The sequence below is a fragment of the Anopheles aquasalis genome, chromosome 2, assembly GCF_943734665.1.
Source record: "Anopheles aquasalis chromosome 2, idAnoAquaMG_Q_19, whole genome shotgun sequence".
Classification (NCBI taxonomy): domain Eukaryota; kingdom Metazoa; phylum Arthropoda; class Insecta; order Diptera; family Culicidae; genus Anopheles; species Anopheles aquasalis.
In genome coordinates this window covers 23,807,501-23,817,500 of record NC_064877.1, presented here as the reverse complement: position 1 = coordinate 23,817,500, position 10,000 = coordinate 23,807,501, and the positions used below count along the sequence as shown (strand labels likewise).

At 52.1% G+C, this 10,000-nt stretch overlaps 1 protein-coding gene across 1 annotated transcript in view; it reads right to left on the bottom strand.

The window, feature by feature from the left end:
• LOC126568935 (uncharacterized) overlaps nucleotides 1-10,000 on the bottom strand; it is an 18,465-nt gene that overhangs the window by 8,190 nt on the left and 275 nt on the right. Inside the window, exons 1-2 of the mRNA XM_050225639.1 lie at nucleotides 9,750-10,000; nucleotides 700-1,930 (exon numbers count right to left, since the gene is read on the bottom strand). The exon at nucleotides 9,750-10,000 is cut by the window's right edge and continues 275 nt beyond it. Coding sequence (XP_050081596.1) covers nucleotides 700-1,450 — 751 coding nt within the window. The 5' untranslated portion in view covers nucleotides 1,451-1,930; nucleotides 9,750-10,000. The remainder of the gene's footprint in view (nucleotides 1-699; nucleotides 1,931-9,749) is intronic.

Below are 10,000 nucleotides of genomic sequence, written 5' to 3'. Positions count from 1 at the left end.
TTTCTCGTTTCAAATAACTCGTTCCATTTGGTTTTTTTCGTTTTTGCTGATTAAAAGGAAGTGAGGGAGAGAGAGATGTAGGGAAAGAGATTGGGAAACTTGGAACACCGGAAGGGGGATGGAAATTGAAAAACTGGTTATGTCACGGCCATAGCACGGCACCATTCCTTTTTTCTGTACGTCGCTACTCTTTAAGTTTTTGCTTTCAGCGATCAGCTGTGAAAGAGGTGCCTCTTTCGCTGCAGGTTGAAAGGATGGTAATTGGTTGGCTTTATTTACGCCTTTGATGAATCCAAGTGTTCTGAAACTTGGACCCGTTCCGAAAGGAGTACAAATTCCGTCGTAGCGATGGATAATTATGAAGGGAAAAGGTGCCAGGACAGGACAACGGGGGATGTGAGGGGATCGCATCGAATATGGAACCGATCCAAAAGTCGCGATCGGTCCTCACTCTCTCGACCATGCTCGTGCGTCGTGTGGTGGTCTCGAGCTCGAGAAGTAGGTGCCTGGTCGACGGATTCGGTAACGTTCTGTTGGCGCCACTTGTGCGCGCAACTGCGCCACGGCGCCACTTCCAACGCTCAAGGACTTTACGCTCGTTTGCGGCCTAGCGTCATGGCGTCACAGCGTTGGCGTTGGCGTTTCGAGCGTCTTCGCAGTATTTCTCGACTTCAAGGAGCTCGAGGAGCTGATACTCACCGTAACTCGGTACGTAGAGGTTGAGGTAGAGGCAGTCCTCGCTCTCCACCTTCAGGTAGGGCAGGAGCCGTTTGATCTGATCGTAGCGTCCCTTCGAGTAGTTGTTGTTGGCGTTGTTGAGACTGGGCAGATTCTGCGGACAAACCGGTGACAGCTTGGTGGCCATCTTGAGTCCGTTCCAGGGTATCGGTGCGCTCGGGGGCATGAAGCGCCGCGAACCGACCGGTGCCTCCGCGTACGGTATGCCCAGGTACTGATCGACGTTCTTCAGCCCCGACTGCGGGTGCATGACACGCACCGAGCCCCTCAAGATGCCCTGCTTGACGGCAATGTCCCGTGTGTACGGTGTACCATCGCGAGGATCGTACCCTTGCTGCTGCTGTTGCTGTTGCTGGTGATGAGTTGCTGTCGTTGCCGCTGGTGGTTGTTGTTGAGTGCGGATCGAAATGGACGGTTTCCGGTAGTGGTCGGCACGGGCCAGAAAGGGATTGTTACCGTACGGTGAGGACTGCTGCGGTAGGCGACTCTGGAACGGACTGTCGTTCGACATGGACGGTGGATAAAGATCGGTACCGTCGCTCGCTAGAAAGCCGGCAATCTGTTGTGGTTTGCGCTGTGCTTGGGTGGTCTGCGCCGGGAGACCGAGATCATCGTACTCGCTACTGTCCAGGATGGTTTCCACCTGCTGGCAAGATCGACGCACCGAGACCACCAGCGTCAGCAGCAGCGCGAGCGTGACACATTTACTCATTGTCGCGGTCTGCTGGCCTTACGCTTCGGGCAAGCAAAGCGTGGCCACTAACACACGCGACACACCACGGGGGCCACTAAACACTTGAGAATTTCCGATATCACGATCACTTTTCGTTTGTAGATCATAGATGATGGCACCGTGAACTGATATGTAGTTCCTATGTGTTCACTTTTGTGCTATCACTTCTAGATATGCAAAACACTACATCTACGCGTAGAGAATCTTCACAAACAACATAACCTCAAACAAACGCACACTAGAACAACAAAATCCTTGGGCGCATCCTGTTACTGTCACTCGAACGATTTCACTATAATCACTCCCGTTAGAAGCAAACTAGCTACTAGCTATCACGTACACACCGATAAAAGACACGCACCACACGCACGCAATCGGAGATGATCTGCATTCCACCTCTGGCCACCGCCTTTCTGCCTTTTATCTACTACTGCTGCAGCAGCTGTCGCGTGTCGTAAACTATGCGGATCAAGAAGAAGAAAAAGAATCTGTAAGAAAAGTGCGAGAGAGAGAGAGAGAGAGAGAGAGACAGCACGATAACAATAGAGTAGCGTAAGCACGATTACTACAGGCGCGAGTCGCGAGTTGCCATTCGGGCCTACCGTTACGGGAGGGGCGAGCATCAAAGGAGGCCAACAATCGAAAAGGGCATCTGACGGATGACAGATGCGCTCACTAGATCTGCGAGCGGCAACAATAGAGAGTTTAGTAGTACGAAGAAGAACAGAGAAGAACACACACTCAAACACGCACAAATACAATCGTTTTCATGTTGACGACGTGTTGAGTGAAGTAAGAATAGATCACGCAGGAAGCGATTTGTGGATGGCCGCGGGGAAGAGCACGTGGAGAGAGGAAGCCACAGATGACACAACATGATAATCCACCCCTTTGGCTTCGCACGCGGTATCCTCTGCCCATTTCTCTACACGCCTAGAAGCATCGATGGTTGGACGGATGCTGGTGACGGAGTTCGAGCGGAGCACGTCAAAGGCAAAACATTCCCCTCACCGCTCTCCGCAAACCCGTTGGGGGCAGGCCCCGAGGCCTAATCAGATGTTTACGCTACACCGTGAACCATTTTTAAGTGAACCGTTCACGCAGCGCGCTAATGGCGTTTGTTGGGGGATTTTTCGGCAAAGAGGTTGCATAGCAGAGTGCTAGAGGAAAGGGGGTAGCTAAAATAGAAAGCCAGGAAAGGCGTGCGGAAGAGGAATGGTGGTAGTGGAGAAAAAAATGGTGGAAAAATAAAATTAAATCGAAGCGAAACATCAGAGAGGAAGAGGCAGCGAGCGAAGGCGACGTACTAACGGATTGCCCATCCGTACGGCGTGTGGACTATTTTTAAGTTGACGTTGGCCGCAATCCTCCTCATTCATCCCCCCCCCCCCCTCCGCAGAAAATGGCCCCTTTTTTCCTTCTTGTACGTGACCTGTGTTAGGTGTTGGCGCTGGTTGCTCTTGAAATGAGCCGCAGTAATAATGCGCCAACGACGATGGGACGATCCTCTCCGCAGGAACGCCATGCGTAGCTCGAGAATGCGAACGAACGCACACGGACACGAGTGCCAAGTGCTTCACGACTCACTCACGCTTCTGTTGATGTATTTCGCCTTTTTAATATCGCTCGAGATAGCGTCAGCGAAGTGTATTAAGTTCTTTGCCGCGTTCGATCAACATCAGCGCCACCTCAATGAAGAGCTCGCGTTCGAACTGCCCGTCCCGTCCCGTTAGTTTCGTTTCCTTTGATGTCCATGCCTGAACGTAGGCGTCCCTCTGAGGGGTATGTTTACCAGCAGAAATTAATAGTGCCACGACGTGAGTTAAAAACATCGATTAAAGTAATGTAAACTTCCCCGGGAAAGAACTCCTGACTCCGCAGATTGCGCACACATTGTGACACTTTCTGCTGAATTCCGAAGATACCGTTTGGATCGTAGGAGGTGGCTACCAGAAGGTACATGGTCCACATTGCGAGTTGCCAGGATGTGGCCCCACATTCCTGGCCGCTGATGCAATTGCAAACGGTCGGTGACAACGGCGGGCGTTCAATGAATAAACCTATTTTTCGCTGAAACCCCCACCACACTCCTGGCATCATCCCCCGTGGCCATCTGGTCGGTTATATTGGATTCGCGTTGTTTGTTTCGATTCTCTTTGGCAAACATCTGCCGATGATTAAGTCGTCGCTTCGTTCGGGTCACAATACTGTCCGCTGGGAGACAATAAAACCGGGAGCAACCGACCGACCGACCGGCCGGTAAGTGATGTCACAGAAGTGTCCGTCCGATCTTCACTTTCGATCACCACGTGCTAGTGGCAGGGGATCCCCCCGGTCATGGTCGGTTGCAGAAGAATTTGTGCTTCGAGACCGAGATGAGAGAATGAGTAATGCGCTGTTGGGAGGAGTGTTTGTGAAGGAATTCTTGATGATTAAGGAACTTCCGATTGATCATTGATCTGCACGAAGGCAGATATTAACTAATGGAGCGCGTAGAGCTTCACTGTGGTCCTGTTGTTCCATCATAAATCGTGGATTCGCATTCTTGGTAGTTGCTACTGCCCTCCAAGTCCATTAGAATCCACAGTACAGTCTTTTGAGGGGGGAGAAACAACAACAATAATCGGTGCACCTCAGTCCACGGAACGTCCCATAATTACCTCAGGCATTCTCTCACTCTGATGCTCTTTCTCGAAGGCACGTTGGCTTCGGTACGCACAGCACAGAGCACAGTGCGGTAGCATATAAATAGCGTACAACATTCCACAACCTTTCCCATCATCCATCTCTCGCTAGCACTCAGCCAAGTCAGCCCGGTTCCGCCGAAGAAGTGTTTCCCTGTTACCGGCACACAAACACATACCATAACTTCACTTGAATGATGAATCTTGCAGCTTTATGGCCGCTTTCCCCCACCCCGGGCGAGGGACTAATCCAGTCCGAAAGTTGGATTTAGCCACAGCACCGATTGCAGCAGCATAATAACTGGCAGTAATGCAAACGCTCTCTTCCAATCTCGATGCCACTCGACGGCCACGAGTGTGCCAGGATGCGGTCACAAACCATCGAAAACGGATTTCCTCGTTGGCAGAGCTCGCACTGACCAACCAACCGACCAACCGACCGACCAGTCCGCTCTCCTTGACCGGAAACGATGAAACTTTATTAATTAAGCAAACTGAGCGTTGCGGAAACCGTTGACCACGCGGTACGGTGCGGTGCGTTGCTTTGCGTTCGCACTTCCTTCCTTCCCTCGGACTCGACCGTTTTTTTTTTCGTATCCACCTCATGCATCTCGCTCGATTAAGACTGAACGCAAACTCCGGTCCGGGAAATGTCGGACAAATGTCACAGGCCTTTTTCGGGTGCCACAACCGTTCGGTCACCATTTTTCATCAATGATCAAACACCGAACACATGCGTACGGTGTGGTTGCGAGAAATTAGCGTCGAAAGCAATTAATTAGAGTTCGTTCCGTTCCGTTCCGTTCCGTTCCGTCCGCTCAAGCAACCAGCAAGAAGCAAGAACAGCACCTCAAACATAGCGACATGATGTCCGTTCATTGATCCAGCGTCTACCAGCAGCCGTCGGCCAAGAAGGAAGCGAAACTAAAATTAAACTCTTTCCTCGTGCGTCTACGGCTTGTGACGCTGTTCCGGGGCAATCCGGGCGGGACGGTGATGCGTGCGAGCATAAAGTGCAAATGCCGTACCGAGCGTGGTCTCTGCGGTGCGTAAGTAGCAGTTTCGGTAACTCTCACTCGGGATCCCCTGAACCGACCATCTGTTCCACGGTAGTACTCGGGTACATGATCCGTATCGTCCTCCTCCGGTAAGTGCAGGTTCCAGCGCAGCTTCTCTAGCACACTAGCTGCTACAGTTGGGACCATTCCGGTGCCGCAAATACTCGCGAAGACGCATCCAAGTCCCAAAGTACCCCTTTGGTGCGGTGTGTAACGTAGCGTAGGCCTAAGCCTAACCGCGTGGCCTCACCGTTCCTTCCATCGAGATGCACATCTTGCAAAGGGGCGTCCCCTTTTAAAGGCCACTTCGTTAATTGCAAAATGGGGCCCAGCAGCGGCGATGCACCGGCTGGTTTTATTGGTTTTCCCTGGAAGTTGTGGAACTGAGGGGAGCGAGTGCTCTCATCGTGCATCATCGTCGTAGTGAGGTGCATCGGCACAGAATTCAGGGGCCATTCAATGTTTTGCATCCCTCTCGGTTTGCGGTTCCCTTCCTGATGCTGCTGCTGTGGCTGCTGGAGCATCAGATGCGTCTTTTGGGCCATTTGGTTATCTTCTCGCTTTCGTGCAGAGTTTTTTTTTGTTTGTGGTTGTTCCTGCGAAAAACCTTCATTTGCAGCTGCCATCCCAAAAAAAAACCAGCATGCCCGTTCCATCTGCAGTTCCAGCATGTGCTGCAGCATGACGATGATGATGATGATGCGCGCACCATATGTGCCATTTGGGAGACCCGGCCGGCGTGTTTTACGAGATTAGTCCCGGTGGCGGATACACGCACGTGCGCTCTGTTCATCATCGTTTCCGACACACACATACGAGGTGACACATACGGCCAGCCGTAGCGAGATGACAGGCAAACCAGTCTCGACAGGCAATTGCTGTGACCGTCTGCGCCGAGGACAGATGGATGGTGGCTGGATGCTGCCTAGAGTTGCAGAGGCTGCTGGCGAGCTGCAGATGGTCCCCAATACCCTCATTGGAAGTAATATGTTTCGCTGGGCCGATGACCGGCCACACAACACCAACGGGACACTCGGGACAAATCATCCGGATCGATGTTTCTAAAGATGTCATTAGCGAATCGGCGGCAGGCGAGACCGGACGAGACCGGTCTTGGGTGTCGTCGTTGGGTGTTGTGACCTTCTCTCTGGACCGTGTGTGGACCCGGCTAGACATGCCAGACAGTTTGGCTAATTAATTCGTGCGCTATCACCACCGCCATCATCATCCGCAGACGCATTCCGGGGGATTGGAATGGATTGTAGTCTACGCATCCATCCTGCGGACCTCCTGCGTCTTCCTCTATTCGCAATCGCACTATTAGTTGGCCATTAATTTCCCGTAACCTTTTCCCAGCACCAGCACTGCACGGCACTGCAGCATCGCACCCCGGCCGAAGGAATGCCACGCATCGGTGCCCGGTCCGCGCCGTCGTCCCGGAAATCCAAAACCGGAGCCGGAGGAACGTGCGAAGGAAGTTGTTTCGCTTTTTCTTTTTGGCCACCCCGGGGGGGGGGGGGGGGGGCTGGTGTGGTGGGGATGCGGTGTGTGAATGCCAACATCTGTTCCGCTGCCGTCCATTTGTCGGAAGTATGAGAAATGTAAAAATAATGGCACCGGCACCGACGCCATTGCCGGGTGCTTGCAGAGGATGCACGAAGCTGGAGTGGGAGATGAGGAGAAGAAGGAGGAGAAGGTGATCCTCCTGACTGGCAGAAGAAACAGTACCTTCCGGTCTTCGGTTCGGTTCGCGTCTCGGACGCGTCTCGGAACCGTCGAAACCGTTAATGGTGCCCCCCTCCCCCCGATGGTAGTTCGATGGTCTAAAATTAACGTTGTTTCCACAAGAGGTGGAGGAAGGAGGTGATTGAAGTGCTTCATCATTCATTCATTCCGGCTCGGTGCATCATCGATTAGGCCATCGGTGTTGTCTCGTTGTGTTCTGTTCGGTCGGCAAACCGTCTTTTCGGTTCCGTCAAACGTGTACATTAGCTTCGGACCTCCTTTCTCTCTCTCTGTTTCTCTCTTTATTCCTTTCGCATGGTGTGAATAATTACCCTGGTTGAGTGTTTCACTTAATGATGACGATTGTTTTCCGATTTTACTACCAGGAACCGATTTGCCGAAACGTAAACTACTACTACTACTACTGCTGCTGCTGCTGGAGTATTCAATCTGCGTTGCATTTAACGATGTCTAGCACTGCACTTAAGACATGGTCTGCTTAGACGAGGATCGTACATCGCTCGGCCCTGTTTCAGTCCACGACATCAACATTGAAGGCGTTGCTAGCAACGGAAAATTCCAAAAAATGCGTTCAGCAGCTCGTTAGTTTTTTGTCGGTCTTTTAATAAATGCTCTCTTCCCCTCTCTTTCTCTCTCTCTCTCTCTCTCTCTCTCTCTCTCTCTCTCTTTGCAAAGAACTAGGATATGCAAACGGGACCCTCGGTAGTGAACACTAGAACCAACGAGATGCTTTCAAACCACGGCTTCCATTTTCCACATAATGAACGGTACTACAAACTACTCGTACTCGTTCTCTGCCTGCAAAATTCGCCCCTAAAACAGACACACACGCTCCGGGAGCCCTTGTCCGGGAAGCGGACGCACTCAACGGGCACACAAAAGCCGTACTGGCGAACGAAGCTCAGCCTCAGAAAGCAAACAGCCGTAGTACAACGTTTGCGTTTGCCGGTTTGGTAGTTTAGTAGTTGGCAACTAAAAATAATTGTCAACCACCTCGATGGGGTGGACGATGCTACCGTACCGAGGACACCGCCGCCGCCCTGTGCGAATGGTGGTGGCCGATAAACAAAAACTTTCACGACGACTTTTTGGGGCACGCCGAGCATCCGAGATGCCATCTCATCGCCACTCATCGACGCCACGTTGTGCAGCAGTGAAAGTGGTGGTGATGGGACGTGGCCAGGGGTTGGCTGATTGGTTCACAAACAAACACGAAACCCATGGTCCTGCGAGGAAGAGGGCAAAGGCACGCGGTCCGTATCGACCGCGTGATTGCATTGCTGATCGTCATTACGTCGTCGAAAGGTGAGTGGTGGTGCTTCAACGCCCTAAGAAGAAATGCCCCGGAAACGAAATCCAAGCAACCGTGGCACAACATATCTCTCATCGCTCAGTGACCTTTGCTTTTGCGACGAAGTAGCAACCGTTGTGATGATTGTGGTGTGATGTTCTTGGTATGCGAGATCGTCGAGCGAAGGATTTGCGCAGAGATTCGCGAAAGAATGTAAAATCTGAAAATTCCACTTCCTTGTACGCTTGTGCATGTGTGTGTTGTGATCATCGAGTAGCGTTGAGGTACTGATACTTTGTACCATCTTCACCATGGCTCCTCTCTCTCTCTGCTCTCAAGCGTCAGTAAGCGGATCGAGGATCGGATCGCTAGCGTTCGGTGCCACGTTTGGTGACCGCGGGACCGGGTGGTGTGACACTTTATAAATTTAGCGCAACATCATACCGGCCGGAATCGGAGCTCAAACCAGATGCCACTCCGGACTAAGGCGATCCCCGAGGCGACCAGAGGGGACAGCAAACGACGATGCGAGGATCCATCTTCCGATGGATCCTGCTGCTGTCGCTGTCGCTGCTGCGGGTGCGCCTTCCGTTGCGCATCGTCGCAGCTAATGGGCGACGGCAGCGGCGCTCGTCATCAGCGCATTCGTGGTGCAGAAGACGAAGACGAGGACGAGGACCAGAGGTAGAGCAGAGAAGGAAGGGAAAAACAAAAAGAAAAATAAACCCAACGCACAAACACACGCAGTCACACAGCCACACAGGCACGTGCACACATACAGCGCGCATCACACCTTCGCGCAAACGGCAAATGGGTTTTCGGTGTTATTTATAAAATGCTTCGGAAAATGGGAAGAAGCCGCCACCGTGGTCGCCACCGTGGTCGCCGCTTGTTTTGCTAGCGCGTAAGAGCGCGCGCGGTCGCCCTCGTTTGCTGCTTGTTGTCGTCGTCGTCGTGGCCGTCTTGGGTGTTACTTATGCTGCGATGGTGCACCACGCCTTCCTCGTGGCGTATAGCGCGACCGTGTGTAAGAAGGGCCTTCGGATGCTCTGCATCAGCGGAACACAGTGGAAGCACTCCGGTACACACACTAGGCAGGCCAATGCATCCGATAGCCCGGTTCGAGCAGACTAGTCGTCGTCGACGGATGACGACGTGCCTACGCCAGGTGAGTGAACCTAGCTGGCATCATGGGGCTCACCGATGGCTCAACTAACCAAGGAAGGGGATCTATGCTGCTTAAGCTGGTCGCTCGACGACAAAACTAACGGATCGTGTACCGTCACGCGTGCTCCAAGGTTGCACTCGATGGTTGTTGCTTGAGTTTTGTACAAGTTGAATACATTAGCACACTAAAGAACGGTGCTGACGTGGTTCCGTTGGTTCAGTTATGCAAAAATGCAGAGCAGAGAGTGCGGAGAGCATCGTCACCTCTCCGTTCGCCGAGGTTTATGATCGACAAACGTAGAAGAAACGACGCACGGGAGTATTTTTCTTACATTTCCTAAAGTTGGTATTCGTTTTGCGATGAAAGATGCGCGCTATGCCTCGGAAAGCCTTGCACTGCACAGACACAGCTAGACCGCGATCACTGCGAAAGGCATTTGGGGAAATCACTTCTTCACCTTCACTGGAATTTTCGCTTTGCTTTCGTCGTTTCGTTGTTTCACGTTCCGATTTCTTTTTTTATATTTGTGACTGAAGGTTATGCTGGAGGAGACATATATTTCCTTCTTCCTTTCGCTTCGCT